At 43.7% G+C, this 19,900-nt stretch overlaps 1 protein-coding gene across 2 annotated transcripts in view; it reads right to left on the bottom strand.

Annotated features, from left to right (window-relative positions):
- FGD4 (FYVE, RhoGEF and PH domain containing 4) overlaps window positions 1–19,900 on the bottom strand; it is a 68,497-nt gene that overhangs the window by 44,686 nt on the left and 3,911 nt on the right. Inside the window, exons 2-3 of one of the 2 annotated variants that reach the window (XM_066633230.1) lie at window positions 10,265–10,438; window positions 2,374–2,554 (exon numbers count right to left, since the gene is read on the bottom strand). In XM_066633230.1, the coding sequence (XP_066489327.1) occupies window positions 2,374–2,554; window positions 10,265–10,438 (355 nt within the window). Of the gene's footprint in view, window positions 1–1,349; window positions 1,362–2,373; window positions 2,555–10,264; window positions 10,439–19,900 lie in introns of those variants that run through there. The other variant, XM_066633229.1, reaches the window with a different exon arrangement.

The following is a 19,900-nucleotide window of genomic DNA, read 5'->3' as shown; positions in this document are numbered from 1 at the left end:
GACCCATCTCTGCCAGAAATTCTGGAGAGCCACTGCCAGTCAGTGTGTATAAAATATTGAGCTAGACCAGGGGTGTCCAAACATTTTGGCAGGAGGGCCATATCATCTCTCTGACACTGTGTCCGGGGGCCGGGGAAAAAATTAATTAATTTACATTTAAAATTTGAATAAATTTACATAAATGAATTTATTAGAGATGAAACTTATATGAATGAATGAAGGTCTTGCAATGGCTCGTGGACTATAAAAGGCCTTGCACAAAGCAAGGCAAGCCTTTCCTTTGCTGCTACTGCTGCATCACAGACATGAAACAGCAAGTAGTGGAGGGAGCCCTCGTCCCACAGCTCAGGTGAGAGGTCGAACAGTCGTCCTCATGCTGAGAGCAGTTGCATTGGGCCAGCATGGGCTCCAGCAAGTCTCCGGAGGGCCAGAGGCTCTTTGGAGACTGGGAGTTGCCCGAGGGCCTGACTGGACTCCCCCGAGGGCCGCAAGTGGACTCCCCCTAAGCTAGACAATCCAATGGCCCGACTCAGTAGAAGGCAACTCTCTGTATCTCCTCTATGGAGGTGGAAGCGATCATAGCAGTCTGAAGTGATATGTGCTGATTCAAGAGAGGTGGGTGGACAAGAGTCAATGGCAGGATGGAAACCATTCACAGTCTGCTTCTACCTCCCAGCAATGCCAACATTAGCCAAGAAGTGCCACTATGTACATACAGCATATTTCCAGATGATCACTTGCTTTTTTGAAGGAGGGGTATAATACCCTCCTGCTGTTTGAAATATTTCCTTCCATAAATGGGACTGTGTGATACTCAAATACCAGCCATGCACAAAGAGGAAGTGCACAGCCAGAAAGGAAACAATGTATTAAAAAAAACAAAAAACTCAGGTGAAGCAGTGCAGGAGATCCAGTCACCAGTGTTTTTAATTGGGACCCTCATGACAAGGATTGGCATAAAAAAGAAAAAATAGAGCAGAAGATGTAGATACACATGGATGCTAAGGCTGGGCATGTGCTGCATTTTTCAAGTACTACACTAAAAACCATACCTGGCACACAAAGGCTCCCGGCAAGGGATGTGAATAGCTATGATAGAGGCAAAACTACAGATTTTCCAACCTGTTCTTATCTACAAGGCCAGGTTTCCCACAGAGATGCTGCTTTGTCTGCTTCTGATGCCCAGATGACCCAATGGGAAGCATGTGCAATCATGTCTAGCAAAATTTCCATATGGAAACATCAACAAAGGGACTGATACTATCCAATTTTCAGCGCTGATGCATGCATGCCAGTGGACTGCGCATTGCATCTTGTGGAAGGGAAGCAGTCACCTTGAGGTGGCTTACCTCCTCAAGGAACTTTTGCTCCCTTACCTTGGGGATGCATTACGGCTGCATCAGCCCTGAAAAACTGGATAGGATTGGGCCCAAAGACAAATTAAAGGAAATGGTGGTTGGCAGAATGGCTGTGTGGGTTGTTTCATTTTGGGTTTCAATTAAACTAGCAGAATATAATTAATCCATATCCTTGCTGAATGCAGAAAACAATAGATTGAAATATATCTCTGTCCCCATACCCTGCATGTTCTTCTACCAACAAACCGCTGGCCTGGTCTAGTGAACATGCTAGTATTTTGTCTCTCTCAACACTTTTAGACCCAAGCACAGCAACAACTGTTAATGCTTTCTAAAGGTAGAAGACACAGGCATCTCCCCATATCCGTGGATCCCATATTGGCGGTTTCACTTATCCGCGGTTCTCTTCCTCCCTTGAATGTCTATTATTGGTCTTCCTTTGCAATTGTCTTTGTTTGTAGCCTTTCCTGTTACAGAACTCGAGGAGGAGGAATGCGAGGAGCAGTTAACCAGAACAGTAGTGGAAAGAGATAAGCTGTCTGCTTCCTTTTGGTGTTCTGCCTGTCTCCCTCCTCTAGTGTCCTGGTTGACTGCTTCTCATTTTCCCCCCTCTAGCATTCTATAACAGGAAGAGCTGCAAACGAAGAGTGCTGCAAAGGAAGAGAAATGAGAAACAGGGCCACAGTAAGTATAGGGTTAACTTTAATCCATGGTTTCAGTGTGCAGCAACTGTTACCCTGCATGTGTTCAATCTTGTCTTATCTTGGAAGCTAAGCAGGGTCAGGCCTGGTTAGTACTTGGATGGGAGACTGCCTGGGAATACTGGGTGCTGTAGGCTTATACCATAGTCTTTTGAGACTGAAGGTTGCCAACCATGGTTTCAGTATTTGCAGGGGGAGCGGGAACGTACCCCCATGGATATGGGGAGTGGGGACGACACCTGCATATCATTTCCTCATTTTCACTTATCCTGCTTTTAATCTGTAGCCTCTAAAGAAAAAGTAAACATGTTTACCTGCCTCCTTCAAAATGACTGATGAGATCAGATACTTTACTACTTTTTTCTTTTGACACACAAGAAGAAGTAGGTGTAACTTCCTCCATTCTTGGCTTCGAAGGATATAAAGCTTTATGTCTAGGGGTTTGGCGTCCAATGGATGACTGTGAATTATGGAGATGCAATGGCTTTGGAGGCACTGTGAAAAAAAACACATACATGCTAAACTATACACTGTATGGCACACAAAGGTATTTCACATATCAGTGCTGTTCAAAACTTGGACAGCCAAATGCTCTATGAGGTTTTATGGAGAGCTTGAACAATCTACAGATTTCTTAGGTTCTTGTTTTTGATCTTCAGTTCTTCACAGCTCACCAGAGGAATCCCCTGCAGAGCTCTGTCATGATTTTAAAAACTTGCTACTACCCACTTCAATCCCGATTGCTCTACATCTTCTCAATCACTCAAGATGGATGAAGGGGCCACGCAGGCAAGGAAAAAAAAAGGGAGAAAATTCACTGTGTCCAGCTTTTGCAGCTTCACCAAGACATATGCAATAATAAGTACTAGGCTAACTAACATAATCAGCAAATGACCCTGTTAAAGGCCATCCTCCTTACTCCTGGGAAGAGACAGATAGTGTGAAAATGTGGTGGGAGATTTTGGCAAGCCAAAAATAAACATAAGCCTTACACCACAAACTCTGCTAAGCAAAAATATGAACTGTGAATCCAGAATGAATGGGCAATGTTGCTCTGGAGTAAAAGGGACCAATAATCTTATGAACATATCTTTGTGCAAGCAGCTAGAATCTCCAAGCACACTGTAGCTCAAGTAAACAAGTCAATCAGAGTTAAACACACTATGTTTAAAAAAAAGTGTTGACAACAAATCTCAATTAATTTTGTAACAACATCCCAGTGGAATCATTATTTCTTTCTGTAATTAGACTATGAATTCAGATGTCAAGTCATCCTACTCCTTGAGCTAACAAAAGTCTTCTGAAAAGTCAGAGAAAAACATAACAAGGGTCTACTGAAATGACAATATCACCGTCACTCTGTTTTTGTAGGGATTGCCATAATTGCTTATTATAGCTGTATTGCTGCTCAGGGTTTCTGGAACCCGCTCAAGCATCCACCTGCTTGTTGCCAGGCTCTCTGAGCAGTTTCCGCCTCCACGCTTTCCATAGAATTGACAGGCAGATCGAGGCCAGTGAATATCAAATAATTGCCACAAATTGAAAAGCCGGTTAATGGAGTTGATAAAACTGTTACAGGGAGAGGGAGAAATCAAGACCAACTGCTGGGGGGGGGGGGGGGGGAAGGAAGAGGCCAAGACTGAATAGAAGCTGTAGCTTAAAATTGCATCCCAGAAGGTATCTTGAGTAGGAAGAGGAACATCAAAAGCAACCTTGCCCAGCAGATGCTAAAAATGAAAGAATTAACCATACTACACTGAATAAACACAATGAATATATGATTAGCTATATGCAACTCCCATCCACCCCAAAACACACACCCCTTGCAGAATATTTGCAGGATTGCAGTCACAGCATCTGAGCTAGGCAACACTGCTTAACCATTTTGGCAACGTCTGTGTTAAAAGAAAGGAAAATTGTCCCTCGGGGTAAAACACGTGTTGTCTGCCCCCTGTGCCTACATTGCAGTGCCTTGGTCATAAAAAGTTTGCGCTCCTCCAATGCTATTATTGTTTGTTTGTTTTTTTAATTATGGTTTTATTTATTGTTTTTATATATTGTTTATTTTAGTTGGGAATTGGAAGCCACCTTGGGTGTATGCTCCAGCATGGGAAAGACGGGATATAAATCTTTTAAATAAATACATAAAATAAACAGGGCTTCCAAAACATCTTATAGCGGAGGCATCCTTTTTTGTGAATTATGGAGTACTTCACTCTTACACTCTAAAAAGGTGTAATAGTTAGAAGTTATTTTACTTATTTAATTTCAGTCTCACCTTTCAAGTTAAAAACATCTCTCTTATTTCCAACAAGGAAGAAGAGCAAACTCATTCATCTTCTGTTTCTATTTCTCTGTTTACTTCCATTATGAAACAGCATCTTCTAGAATACTGGTTAGAAAAAACTTTTGACTTCAAGCCAAATAACCTGACATACTACACTTGATCTTAGCCAAAAGGCCGAGAACCTTTTTCCTTCCAAGTCAAAATCTTAAGATATTTTTCAGTTGAATCTTGACAAGGAATTTGAACTCCTCCAAAAAGCACTGATGATTCTCTCTCTCCTGGAGCTATAAATTTGACATGACTCTGAGTTCCATAGTCCAAGGTTATGTCTAGTCATCTGCAAGTGACTCACCTCTACACATAAATATTCAATATGTGCTGAATCTGAAAATAAGGCACAAAGGCCACCAGTCTTGGAAAACTTGGCTTAAACACCAGGAACCTTTGCTCCAAAACTTTTGTTCACACCTTCTAGTGTCCTTAGACAGCAACAACCAACATTTTAAACCAAAGTTTAGGCAACTTATTTAAAATGGTAGCAAACCATTACTATAAATTGTTAACACAAGACAGAACGCTGCATTTCATCCTTTCTCTGGATCCATTCAACCATACTTAGGGCTCAAGAATGGTATATAATGGTGAATTGGTTTCCAAAGATTTAGGCTGCTTTTCAGGAGAAAAGTATCAAGCAGCACTCAGCAAAATTAGGTCAGAGACCATTGTTGGTTTTCTATACAAATCTTGAGCAGCAGAGACAGACTTGGAATACTTTCCACTCCATTAAAGGCAGATCTTTGAATGTACGGAATAACCAAAAGAAAGCAGTTCAAGTTTTCCTTCATTACAAGGAGTATTTCTTGCTCCAAAGTAGCTATATAGTTTGGCTCAGGGCTCTGGTCAGATTTCCTGTCCTATCATATCACGTCTATGATAAGCAAGCTCAGAACACAAACTCCCCAATAATTTTTAGAAACTGTTTTTGCTATGACTGAAAAATAAACATCCACTGTGAAACATAAAAACAAGAATCTAGTGCAATAGTTCTCATACTGGTGGGTCACAACCGACCAGGTTGTGTAAAGCTCCCCCAGTCCCTTTAAGGGGCTGGGGAGGGGGTGAGGACAGTGACGCAATCCCCGGAATCGCATTGCTAATGGGGGTGCTAGGGGGGTGCTTTTACTTACTACATGATGTTGTAGTAATGTTGATCACTAGAGGTGTCACCCGCTCGAGTGACACCTTACTAACACCTTATTGGTTCCATGCTATGTCGTAATAACATCTCATTGGCTCTTCAAACAATGAGTCTCATTGATCTGTTTTGAGTAAGGAAAGCTACTTTTTGTTACATAAGAGAGTTGTATTTTTGATTTGTGGTATTTTTGCCATAACATTCGATAGAGCGGAGATATTTCACTCTGGTTTGTTCCATTGCATTCTTCTGTAAATTAGGCACTGAATGGTATATAATGTGATGATATTATTCCTAATAACCACAATTTCCGTGATTTTGGTCACAAGTGGTGTCACCCCCCTGGCGTGGGACCCGGCGTGACACGCCTCCCATGCCTGCTAACTACACCACTGATTCTTAATATGTTGGGCATAGAAGCAATACCAAAGTTCAAGCCCTTCAAGGGCTTCACTGTTCAAGTTCCAGTCCTTCAAGGGCTCTCCACGCCTGCAAACATATCAAAAAAGAATAAAAACAGACACTTCTGGTTTCATCGCAAAAACTGCAAGTACCTTTTTTTTTTTTTAAAGTCTTTTGCTGGACCCCTGGACCTCGAAGACTGCAGTGCTGGCTGCAGGTAGACAAAAATACCCTCCCATCCCTGGCGGCAGAATGATTCTGGGGATCACGTTGCTGCCTTCCCCCCTCCCCCACCACTACTATCAATCTGCCTCAAATTTGGAACAGAATATCTAGTCTCCACCATCACTCTGAATTACTATATTGCTGTTGCAGGTCTGAGCAGACTCATTCAGGAGGTGAAGGTTTACCCCTTGGGCAAAGGGCAAATTTTCCTTATCTGGAGGAGAACTTCATGGTCTGAAACTTTCCTCTAGGAAACTTCCCCCGAAATTTCCCCATTGGCATGGCTGCATCCCCACACAGGGCCTCTGAGAGGAATTTTATCAGGGGGTACAAAGTTTCTTTTGGGCTCCTTTACAAAGGGGGAAATGTGAAACTAAGGGTGGTGATGGGCAAGCAGAATAGGGGAAGGGAGGGGCGAAGCAGGGTGAGGGTAGAGACAGCTGGAAAAGTCTTTGGAGCCCAGGTCTACCTACCCATGTGGCATCAGTAGTCTCAGCAGCAGCATCCCCAGTCATGGTAGTGTCCCCAGTAAATAGGAAAATGTTATATCCCAGGAAATTTCTGGGGCTCCTCCTTTGGCTCCTGAGCCCGGGTACAAATTACCCTCTTTACCCCCTTCTCCTAGACCCTGTCCCCCCATAGGGATTTACATAGCACTGGGCTGTAAGTCACCTTAATTTCCATGCCATTTAAACAGTAAAGTCTATGTATAGTACATTATGTTTGATTTATAAATGAGGTTCTACACATTCAAACTTTATGCTAGTTTTTCCAGTCCAACACTGGATTTGGGAGAGATGTGTCCAAGCAAGAAATTCAATACCTGAAGCTTCCCCATCACTTGCTAGAGATACACCTGGTGAAACTGGAAGTTGTCTCCAAAAACTGGAAGTATCTTTCGGAAGGCTTCTGCAGGCTATTCTGAGGCCCACAGAGGTCAGAAGAGTGGATTGCAAGCCCAGTGTGACCTAGAAGAAGCCTCAAGAGCTGCCCAATGCCTCTGGAATGGCTCCAATTCGGAGCCATTGAGACACAAGCGTGAGAGGGAGGCCCAGACTGCAACCTACCTCACATGGGATCATGACCCACCACTGGGTTGCAACCCACAGTTTGAGAAAGGTTGATCTAGTACTATAACTAAAAGGCAGATATTTTATAGGAGCAACACCCACAATCACTTGCCATAAACCAGAGGTGTTCACACTTTTTTGGCTCGAGAGCTACTTTGAAACCCAGCAAGGCCTGGAGATCTACCAGAGTTTTTTTTTACAATGTTCGCGCCATCATAACATATAACATTTATGTGTACAATGTATGTTGGTGTATCTTGAGCCCCACTGAGTATAACAGGACTTACTCCTGAGTAGACATGCCTAGGATTAGGCTGTGAGGCTGCAATCCTAGCCACACTTACCTGGGAGTAAGCCCCATTGAGTACAATAGGCCTTACTCCCAGCGTTTCCTCCCAGAGGCACCTGAAGGGGGGGGTCGGCACTCCGCGATCTACTCATTTTGCCTCGCGATCTACCGGTAGATTGCAATCCACCTATTGAGCACCCCTGCCATAAACGGACTGCTAAAAGATTGTGCCATTAATACCACAAATTATATCTGTGTTCCTACAATATCCAGCTGAGATTCTCAACTCACTCTAGGGACACTTTAAGTCCTGGAATATTGTCCAGGGTGACACCAGCTGCTTGCATTTCAGCACACAACTGGAGGAATTACAGATTGCTGGATCAATTCTTTGGTTCCTTCAAAACTTTTTCAAGCCTGAAAAACACCATATCAAGAGCATAACTGCAAATAGAAGAGAATAGCCACTGCAATTTATTCAGAATAGAAGAATAGCCACTGCAATTTATTCAGTCAATTGCTCTGAGGAACTCAGTGACACTGGTTATAGTAATAATGTATCTTTTGATTACATTTAAGAAGAAAGCAAATTAATGTGGCTTCTCTTACTGAAAGTGGAGGGACAGAAGGAAATATTAAACATTAGCTTCAGTAGACAACTACCCTACTGTCTGCATTCAGTAGACGTGATTTACATACAAGAGGTTCCATTATTGAGTCTCTATGCTGGACAAAGAGAGACACCCATCTGAAACCTTTGAGTGTCACTACCAGTGAGCCTTGACAACACTCAACTTGCTGCACTACAGGGATCACTTGGTACAAGGCAGCTTCTTACTTTCCTAATAAGAGTTAAGCTCTTGCAAGTTCATTCCAAAAGCATTCTGATGATTTGTGGGGGAGAAAAAAATATCCCCCCCCCAATGCTGACGTAGGGGGCAACATTCCCTGTCTTCTTGTTCTGCATTAGCAGGGAAGAAAATAGGAGATCTTTCTTCCAGGCTCAGGGTCAAGAAGGTCCTTGCACTACCATTCTAAATAAAGAGAGAAGGCTGATTTGCCAGTAAGGGGTAGCAGAAGCTGCTGCTCCTATAGAATTTCTGCCTGGATCACTATTATATTAGAGCAGGGGTGTCCAAAGTTTTTGGCAGGAGGGCCACATCATCTCTCTGACACTGTGTTGGGGGCCGAATTAATTTACATTTCAAATTTGAATAAATTTACATAAATGAATATATTAAAGATGAACTTATATGAATGAATGAAGGTCTTGCAGTAGTTCAAGGCCTATAAAAGGCCTTGCACAAAGCAAGGCTGCCCTTTCCTTTCCTGCTGCTACTGCATCACAGACGTGAAACAACAAGCAGTGGAGGGAGCCCTCATCCCACAGCTCACTCGAGAGGCCAAACAGTTGCCCTCACGCTGAGAGCAGTTGCGTCGGGCCAGTGTGGGCTCCAACAAATCTCTGGAGGGCCAGAGGCTCATTGGAGGCTAGGGGCTCCCTGAGGGCCACATAGAGAGGCCTTGAGGGCCGCAAGTGGCCCCCGGGCCGGGGTTTGGGCACCCCTGTATTAGAGGCAGCACTTGGGGAAAGTATTGTGCCTTGCAGAGTTCCATCAGGCAGACTTTCATCTCTCAAGTTGCAACAGCATAAAAAAGAGGGAGTGGAAACTTCTATGCACTTTCTCTATACTACATGTAATTTTATAAACCTCAACTCTTTGGTTCTCAAACTTTTCGGGATATTTACTCCCAAAGTAAGTCTTTGAGGAGGAGAGGCGAGGGCACGTCGCTAAGGGGGGGATGCTTTTACTAACTTAGGGGTGCTTCAGGCTCCAGGAAGTGTGGGGAGCCCCACACAGCCCTCCACAAGGCTTCCTGAGGCTTGGAATGTTGAGGAAAAAATGTGAGCGCAAAGCACCTCCTGGTTGCATTTGCAAACAGTTACCACAAACCCAACACCTCAGGCAAAGCTATCACACTACAAAACAAACATCTAACTCCAAGTTGCCAAGCAATAGGATAGAGAAGGATTTCCTAAATTCCCGATAGTAAAGTCAGACTTTCCTCGGCATTAATACTGGAGGCATACTCCCAGAGACACATTCCTGCACTCAACTGGCTTTCAGCCCTCCTGCCCCCATTCCAACCTGAGTCTCACTCAGTCTTATAGGCAGTCCCTCCCCTTAAATTGGAAGGCACTTGTTCCACACTTTGCTGACCTTTCACATTCCAAAAGCTCTGTAGGCCTTACCATTCATCTCCTGGCTTTCTGAGCCATAAAGTAATCTGTTCAACAAAGAGAGGGCTCCACCCACCAGCCTTTGTAACAGTACTGCTATGTTATAAAACATCCATAATTCTCTGAACAATATATAGTGGTTAATTTTACACTTCTTAGCTGGTGCTCAAGCTATTAAAACTGCTTTTGCAAATGACATGAACAATTTTATTTGTGCCCCAAATGCACCATGTTTGGCTACAGCTCTACTAAGGGGATCAGAACCAGCAGGGCTAGTGTCTGGGGTCCGCCAGGCTGGGCACCGGTCAAGCACCTGTGCTTATCAGAGGTTCCACCTGGGCCAAGACAAAGGCTTGAACCCTCAGTATCACTGGTACCATCCAATACATTTTCAAGGGGCACAGACACTGGAGGCCCATCACAGACTTGGCCCCAGGCCCCCCAAGAAGCTAGTGCTGCCCATGGAGTCCGAAATAGATTTGAGTTGCTACTGACCTTGCGGCTTTGGGTTTGGAGCTGGACGTGGGGACTGTTTAACTGGCACGTTTCCATTTATTCCCTGAGCCACTTCATTGTAGACATTTGGCTCGTATAGCCTAGTTGTGCTGTTTCCTGTGTGATTTGCCGTGCAGAGATGAGTTCGGGAGATCTTTGGACATGTACTGCCACCTGAGGGGGAGAAAAAGCAAGAAGTGACCAATGTATCCCGGCTGGTTTAAGGTTCTGTTAGCCAGCTGGAAAAAAAAAGTTATACATGACATCAGACAAGTTGTGAAATCTGGGTATTCTCCTATACCTTCCTCAGCAGAATGGAGCACCAAGTTGTGCTCTGTTCTGTTTGTTATAATCTGAAATTTGAGAGTGCACTTCCAGTGCCCAATGACTAATTGTTCAATAGAAGTCATGAAGTAGGATTAAGAGAATTAAAGGAAGAAAAAATTATGCACCACACATTTTTAAGGAACATTCAGGTTTTTCTTGCCTTTTTCCCATAGGAAAAGAAAAATATTCCATCTGTTCCAAATTTGAAATACCCTTTCAGAACTAAAAAAAAACAAACACTTAATTTGAAAAACTGACAATTTAGTCATTCTGCATTTATGAGCAACAACAAAATAGCCAACCTGAACAAAACTGAAAAATTATTTCAGTAGAAGGCAGAACATTCATTTGGGATTGCATCATCCTATGATTTTACACAACCTCCAAATCTCTGACATTCCTACTTTACCACACTTGCAGGCATTTAACTCATCCCACCAATTTATGCTGCCTGAAGATTTTGAAATGAACACAAATCCAGGTATTTAATGTACAGTGTAGCATAAATCAAAGGTTCCCAACCTGTGGTCCCACAGGTGGTCTGAAATACCCTGAGAAGTGGTCCAGGGGCCTCAGGGGAAAAAAATATCCTCTGATCACTTCCAGCGTCTTGCCAAGCAAGTACTCCCTCACAGACCACCAGAGAAGGCGGAGAATGGACTGCCCACAGCCGGCACTGAAGTGCCAGGCTGCAGGAATTCCATTCTCCACCCTCTCTGGTAGTTCATGGGGGAATGTCCACTTGGGACAGGGGTGCCCAAACACCAGCCCGGGGGCCACTTGTGGCCCTTGAGGACTCCCAATCCAGCCCGTGGGTAGCCCCTAGTCTCCAAAGAACCTCTGGCCCTCCAGAGATTTGCTGGAGCCCGTGCTGGTGCGATGCAACTGCTTTCAGTGTGAAGGCGACTGTTTGACCTCTCACGTGAGTTTTGGGACGAGGGCTCCCTCCGCTGCTTGCTGTTTCATGTCTGTGATGCAGCTGCAGCAGCGAAGGAAAGGTCGGTCTTGCTTTGTGTAAGGCCTTTTATAGGCCTTGAGCTATTGCAAGACCATCATTCATTTATATAAGTTCTATCTCTAATATATTCATTTATGTAAATGTATGTAAATTTATTGAAATTTGAAATGTAAATTAAATCTTTTTTACTCCTGGCCTCCGACACAGTGTCAGAGAGATGATGTGGCCCTCCTGCCAAAAGGTTTGGATACCCCTGACTTGGGAGATGCTTCCCTACAGATCATCAGAGAGGGTGGAGACACTGAAAGTTGCAGCTGTGGGTGGTCCATTCTCTACCCTCTGGTGGTCCATGGGGGAGTACTCAATTGGGAGATGCTTCCCCACAAACCACAAGAGACTGCCCACAGCTGGCATTGCGTGTGGTCCATGACTATTGCAATTTTTGCCTCCTAAAGGTTGGCATAAACAACAGGATTGCATCTACTCTGCTTTAATAGGAAAAAAATCAGAATTGTTGGCAATACAGCTGCTGACAATTGAACAGTCTTTTTAAAAGTCATGATTAATACTTTTGCATTTCTCATTTATTAAATGTGGCTATAATGCCATAGCAAGATAATTTAGAGGGCACTTTCAGTTTTTTCTAATCCTTTGTAAACTGCTCTTATCCCCCCACCCCCAGTTCAGATGTTGATTACTTAGGACAAAGAGTTTTCTCTCCCTTTCTCCTCCCGCCCAAAACTGTACATGACAATTATGCAAAGGTCTGAAACTGCAAGATCAAAAACAATTACATCAGTTTAAACAAGGGAATATCTTTGGCTGAATTACCAACATTAAGGAGGACTTTTTAAAAAAAATTAGAGTTCCAAATGATTGCCAGACATCAAGAAAAATATGACACCAACACAGCTGTAAAAACAGAGATGGACATGTCATGCACTGAGAGAACAACTGCAGAATTTGGCTACCTGTACTCACAAGAGGCCAATGCAATATGTAGACAAAGTTTCCTCACAGTGACATCAGGAAGAGTGGCAGGTGATTGTAGACAGACTAGAAACCCTGACCCGTGTCAGAAGGAAGTTGCTACTAAATGTAATGAGCTGGACATGACTTTTTAAAAATGTATAAAGACTGTCACAAATACAACTATAAGATACAGCTTTGGAAAGACTTATCCCCTCCCCAAAACAACACATTTACTACACCAGTGTTGTCATGGAAATACTACATTGATATAGCTAAAGCAGGGGTGCTCAATAGGTGGATCGCGATCTACCGGTAGATCGCGAGGCAAAATGAGTAGATCACGGAGTGCCGACCCCCCCCCTTCAGGTGCCTCTGGGTGAAAACGCCAGGAGTAAGGCCCATTGTACTCAATGGGGCTTACTCCCAGGTAAGTGTGGCTAAGATTGCAGCCTCACAGCCTAATCCTAGGCATGTCTACTCAGGAGTAAGTCCTGTTATACTCAGTGGGGCTCAAGGTACACCAACATACATTGTACACATAAATGTTATATGTTATGATGGCGCGAACATTGTAAAAAAAAAAACTCTGGTAGATCTCCAGGCCTTGCTGGGTTTCAAAGTAGCTCTCGAGCCAAAAAAGTGTGAGCACCCCTGAGCTACAGGGTCACTAACAGATGTTAAAGAAGAAAAGGGAGGAGCAGGTCAACATGTTTAGAAAATGAGGAGATACTGTTTACCTTCCATATTAACATGCAATCTCTCTCATTGAATGTGTTGAAACTGTTATGAGCACTGCTCCAAATGTCAAGCTTTAGAAGTATGCCACTCCCTCCAGTGTTTAACAAAGAATTTTCATTGCATCAAGTGCCTGCTGGGTAAAAGTTAATACAAGAACACTTAACAAGATTTTGATTTTTATGAGGCTAAGGCACCCCAAAATGGACATCCAAGAAAAGTGTAGGATATGCCAAAATAAAATCTAAAAACACATGTATATAGATTTCATGTGGTTAACTGAAACAAAATATTACTTATTAAATTGAAAACTATGTTACATATAATTTATTAATTACAAGAAGGCTATGTGCTTTCTGCAGGGGGCCTGCTCACAGGGAAAAGGAGGACATTTAAGTTCTTTTCCAGCGAAAAAGAGGACATGTCCCAGAAAAAGTGGACATCTGGTCACCCTGGTGGAGAAGTAAACAGTGGTGAACTAAAACACATGGGAGCTCTGAGCACCAACTGTTTTGATAAGGCATCAACCCACCATAGAAGACATGAAGTCCAGGTTCTCAGTCTGTTGGATTTTTCTGTGCAAGCTGAAATAATTGAGACAGTAGCTGGCAAAGAATCTTAGCTATATCCAATTCAGAGTTTGGAGGTAAAACTATAGGTAGAATTCCCATCTCATACAGCCTCTCTTTGCTCCTCACCCCTTCCCAACTGACACATTTTCTCCTTTTATTCCACCACCATAAGACTGCTGCCTTTATAATCTCTTTTAACATACAGTGAGGAAAAAGAAGGGAAGCCCCAATGATTAGATTGCGGGGGTGCAACAATCTTGATTATACACATATACCTCTGTTGCAACATATTAAAAAGCACAGCACTTCTGTGATACTAACCCAGTCAATGGCTTACAAATCTTTTTTGCGTACTCACTAAGGAAGATCTTTTTCCCCTTTCTGAAAACTTGATACAACCCAGAAATCACACAATGAGTTCTGATGGCATTATCATCAGAGAGCTTGCATGTCACTCTTTAAACCCCCAAAGTAAAATTTTTCTGCTTGTAGCACACAAGCCTATCACAGAGCAGCAGTTATCACAGAGCCACAGCACGTTGGTGTGCCGTAAAGGTCTGCAGTTGTGCCATGGGAGTTTGGGGGAGGGTCATTTTCAGTTGGACCGCTGGGGTATGTGAGCTCCTTGTTGACAAGTGTGCCTTGTCAATTGTCTAAAAACTGATGGTATGCCTTTACAATGTTAGCACCTTCTCAGTGTGCTAACAGATGTTGAAAATTGCTGTCAAAGAGGAGCTATGGCCAAAGGGGCACATCTCAAGTCAAGCCACACACAGGAACGCTTCCTGCACAGTCTTTTGGATCCTTGTCTAATTCTCTAATAGTCAAGTTATTTTCATGCCATACACAAGGATACACAATAAGCTGGTGAAACTATTACATAAAAGTACCTCTCACCTGAAAACTGTCCTCCTGCCTGCTCTATTAGGGGTTGCAATTGATCTTTTGTTTTTCACATCCTGGGCAAATTATGTTTGTCTCCATTAAGCAATTCCTCCCCCCCCCCCATGCAACTTAAAATTCACTCTGAAAGAGCATGTCCACAGCCTACAGGTTGCTGTCATTTAGTACTGAATGACTGAGATGCTTCAATGCACCTGTGTTGGCAGAGAAGTAACAATTTGGATTCCCCACTGGCTTTGCTAATGACATATAGTCCAGGCTGGATGAATACAAAGGAAGGGGAAGCCTTAATATTTGAATTCCTGTGTATATGGGTCAAGCTTTTTTTCCACTGACACCATGTAAGCATTGCCTATGGACTTTTGAGGGATTCTCTGTTTGCACAGATCTGTGAAGCAATTATGGATGAGAGACAATGTTTGCCAGGTTACAGTATGCATCACTCATACAGGTGGGACCTTGATATCCACTGATTTGACTCGCCACTGATAACAGTGTCCATCTTTAAACGCCTTGTAACAAGAAAAAAAAGCACCAAAATCCAATTTCCTACCTTCGCGCTGTTAAATAATTATAATTTCATTCCATTAGATTCCATCTAGTGGCTGAATGCAGTATAGTGTCTATACCAGTCATTTTCAAGCTTTTTCAGCTCATGGCACACTGACAAGGCAATAAAATTGTCAAGGTTTTTTTCTTTACATTAAATCACTACATTATAATTAATTTTTAATTAATATAATTAATCAATTAAATCATTACATGACAAAGAAACTCACAAGAAGCTCAGAGAGGAAAGTATATGTGATTCTGGAAAGGACCAAAAATGTTTTGAAGTTGGGTGATCAGATGTTATTGAAGTGTGAGGCCAGAAAGTGCTGGCAAAGAGAGGTCAGATTGAGCACATAGTTGAGAGATGTGGGGAGAGGGGCAATGAAGAGACATGAGTGAAACAACTTCAGGATTCAGATAGAGTGGGGGGGAGAGAGAGAGAATGTGAGGCAAGTGATTCTGGACCTTTGGAAGGTGGGGATGAGTGAAGGGAGGGACTGTAAGATTGGTGCTAACTCCATGTCACCTGGGCCCAGCCCCGGTGGTCTGGAGTTCCCTGGGAGCAGGGATCTCCTCTAGAGTCGAGGCCTACTTGGGAGTAAGCCCCAAGTGTCATCAGGACTGGGGGCCCTTGCAGAACACCTTCCTGGGAGTAGGGACAAGGAACAGCTGGGAACAGGTCAGGAGGGATGGGGCTGAACCGACCTGAGGTTGGCCTCATAAGGAGCCTGGAGAGGGAAAAGAGGGGTCACTCCTCTCCAGAGGGGTGGAAGGCCAGAGGGGAAAAGTCTCCCCTGCCTGAGAGGAAAGAGAGAGACCGCCAGAGGGAAGGGGCTGCTGTCCGCTCTACAGAGAGGAGGGCGGGGCAGGGACCTGCCCGGACTCAGAGGATGAACCCTGGAGAAACTGGGTTTTTGAGCTGGACGCTTGCCACCAACTATACCCCGTGGTGGCTAGCTGACCAGGGATCTAGCACAGAGGCGCCGTGGGCCCTCCCAAGGCCAGCCAGTCTGACCCCGGCCAGCAGGGTTGTGACCCTCCAGAGCCCGGGCTCTGGGCCAAGAGACCCTGGCCAGGAAGCTTGGGCTGGAACCACCAAGGAGCCGGAAGGGCCGGGTCCTGAGCCGATCAGATAACGACGGCACAAGTCAGATAGAGTGCGGTGGGCCGTGCAGTAACAGTCCACATGAATGTAAAACGGTTGACGCAATTAAACCACCTGTGTAGAGCTACCATACCTGCTTCCCATCCTTTAATTCACCGCTGACCACTGTTCATTGACCGGGTAAGCCCCTCGTGCTCGGTAACAACCCCAGGGAAGGGGCCTCCTCCTGCCATGGATGTTACACTCCAGTTATAAGATTTGGGGGGAATGTGCCTGTGGGAGGGAGTGGAGTCGGGAGAAGAGAAGTGCCAGTTGCCTGCTCCAGAATTTAAGAAAAAAGAGTGAGAACAAAAGTCCAATCCTAGGCATGTCTACTCAGAAGTAAGCCCCATTATAGTCAATGGGGCTTACTCCCAGGTAAGTGTGGATAGGACTGTGACCCAACGCCCTTCCTCTAAAAGGCAAAGGCAAGGCAGGGAGGGTCACTTTGGGGAGTTGAGGGCGAACTGTGGCAAGGAAAAGGGACTTAAAAGAACCCTTTCAGCCAGCCAATTCTTAGGTTGGTGGCCTCAGCAGAGTCGCTTGCTTCCTACCCCCTTGCCTGCTCCTGGCTCCCTCTTCTCACTCACTCCGCCTTGACCTCCTCCAGGCTTTTCTGGCTGCCCAATCAGCACACGGGGCAGGCATCAACCACCTCAATGCCCAAGCCTAGGTATGACTACTCAGAAGTAAGTATTGACCTAAAATAGTCAAAGGGGCTTACTCCCAGGTAAATGAGGATAGGGTTGCAGCCTTTGTCTTGCTCAGGAGCAAGCGACAGCAGGAGGTGCAAAGCAACGGCGACCAGCCCCTTAGCTGGCTGCCTGCTCCTTTTTCGTCTACTGCAGTGTGAGGCTCAAAGCAGCCGCTTCCCCGGCATGCGCAGCTGCTGCCTGTCTGCTCTGGTCCCACTGCACACCTGAGGCAGCCTCACGGCACACAGCAGTTGAAAACCGTTGGTCTATACCAGTGCATTCTGGGGCAACAATAGAAGAGCAATAAACCTGAAAGTGGATCTTTAAAGCTATTTTTCCACTAATTTTTTTTATCCACTTGGGGTTCCAGAACAGAACCCCAACAACAACAACAACAACAACAACAGTATTTATATACCGCTTTTCAACGAAAAGTTCACAAAGCGGTTTACAGAGAAAATCAAATATCCAGTGGATAATGAGGCACGACCTAGGTCGTATGAGATTTTCACCTTTCAGGAAGAAGTAGCAATTCTACTATCAGGGTTCCTTTAAATCATCAGATAACATTCCGGTGCATCATGCTCAACCATCCTGCCCAGATCATTCATATAGTCAAATGATTTATAAAAGTGACGCTTTTCTGTTTTTAAAATAGATTTCAAGAATGATCAAAGCAAATGCTCTTTACAGTAAGGAAATTCTGTGGATCTACTAAGTCAATATTTTTAGATACAGGAAGTTATAAAAAGATGCTTCAGCCCACACACACACACACACACACACACACAGCCCCACTAAAAATTTAAAAACAGAGCAGCCAATAATGCTTTCCTGAATGCACCACAGTCTTTAAAGGATCACCATGAAATCTATTAAGAGCAAATCACATTATGAGGGTTCCATACAGCATTTTGTTCTTTCCTAAAAACAGCAGCTGCATTTAAATTATATTAAATCAAATTTATATTAATCCTTCCTACAGATATTAGGCAATCATCATGGTCAGTGAAGACAATCACCTTCCTGACAAATCATTAGTTTAGAACCCATAAAGCTTTTCCTGTGTTAAACAGCACCTAAAATCTGACCAAGTTTATATGTGTTTCCTCACCCATTTACTTTCTCCCTACTTTCCTCCCATTTCCCCCTCCCCAAATAATCAATAAGACCAATATGGCATCACCAAGTCCATCTACTGAAAAGTTGGAGATACCTCTGTCAAAGGAAACATGTTTTAATTTGTTTCAGAACATTGATGCCATGGGTGGGGGAAGAGAAAAATCTTGGCACAAACAAAGCTCCTTTACATTAAAAAAAACAAAAAACTTATATGGCATTAAAATTAGGATATTCCAATTTTGAGCTTGTATTCTTAATTGCAGAGCAATCAAGTATTCAAAGCTCTTTCTTCCTTCTCTCTATTACACAGCAAGCTACATTGTAACAGCCCAAAAGCAAACCCTGCCTTTGAACTTTTTTTTTTTCTTTTCTTAATCAGAGTCTTGGAGACAAAGGATGTATCATTTCCTTCTCCTTGGCCAGATTACATGACACACTCACCCTTCCCTGAGAAACCACTAATGGGAGAACCGTGGCTCTTTAACCTACAGTACTTGCCTAGGAACAGTTATTGAGTTGAAATTCCTTTATCTGTCTGTGTGTCATGAATCTGCCTGGCCCTACTGCACCTGGAGGAGGGTCTCTCCGCTCCCCAGCCAGTGTCCCTTGACAAATAAGAAAGGAACTGGAGCAGAGGCGAACCTGTAGACCTAATGATTTCCTGTGTCTTGCTGAGCTCCATGCAACACAGAATTTCATTCTGTCTTTCTGGTCCGATGTGCTTAATGCTGTGGAAGCAGACTTCTGACTTCTAAAGCAGCATAAATATGCAAGATTATTACACCTCCATCTAGAGATACTGTAAAAGAGCTAACTTTAAGCTAGGAAGAATGAATGCCAGAACCTCATCTTCCTCTCAGAATTACTTTTGATTGGTGGTTTTCTGGTTTTTTTCCCCCCAAGAGACTGATTTTAAACTTGGAATTTAACATTAAAGCAGAATAGCTAAACCTCTTTCAGATTAAAGTGAGGTTTGGATATGCTCAACTAGAGCAAGTGCTTATCTCTACTTCTGTGACAGCACACTTGCCCTGCTTAACAGGCATCAGTTTACAAAGGACAAGAAAAAACTGCATACCACACCACAAAATGGCCAGGCCCGCCTACACACACACACCACAGAGAGGGGGGGGGGAGCTGCCTAAGTATTCCAGCACTTCCCGCTTCTGACTAGACTGGAAATTCTTTAGGAACAGAATCATGGGTCTAGTTCAAGCCAGGATAGAGTACTGCTCTGTGAAATCATTCATTTGCAACATTCTTCATCATCCCTGCTAAACCCACCAGGGCAAACCCTGGAATTACAGCAACTTGAAAAAAAAATACTCTCTATAATGAGATTTATTTTTTTTAAAAAACTGACATTTGTATAAATTAAATACATGAAAGCTCAAGAACTTTGTAAGTTTGGGGCTTTGGACTACAAATAGCAAGAATTCACTATGTGAGGTACTATGCAACTCAAAAAAATGTGTCACAACAACTCCATGCTTGAACTGAATGTGTATCATAAGCCTAGCATTTCATTCAAGCTCAGCTGACTTTAATGGGTTTACTAAGAAAATAAAATCTATCTGAGCTGTGAAGAAATAAGTAAGCCCTGGGTGCCAAACATAAGGTTCCCTAACCATAGGCACTAAGAACGTTGGGCATCTA

Source organism: Tiliqua scincoides, chromosome 7 (genome assembly GCF_035046505.1).
Source record: "Tiliqua scincoides isolate rTilSci1 chromosome 7, rTilSci1.hap2, whole genome shotgun sequence".
Classification (NCBI taxonomy): Eukaryota; Metazoa; Chordata; class Lepidosauria; order Squamata; family Scincidae; genus Tiliqua; species Tiliqua scincoides.
The sequence above is the reverse complement of the archived record's forward strand: the minus strand, read 5'-3'. Positions and strand labels throughout refer to the sequence as shown.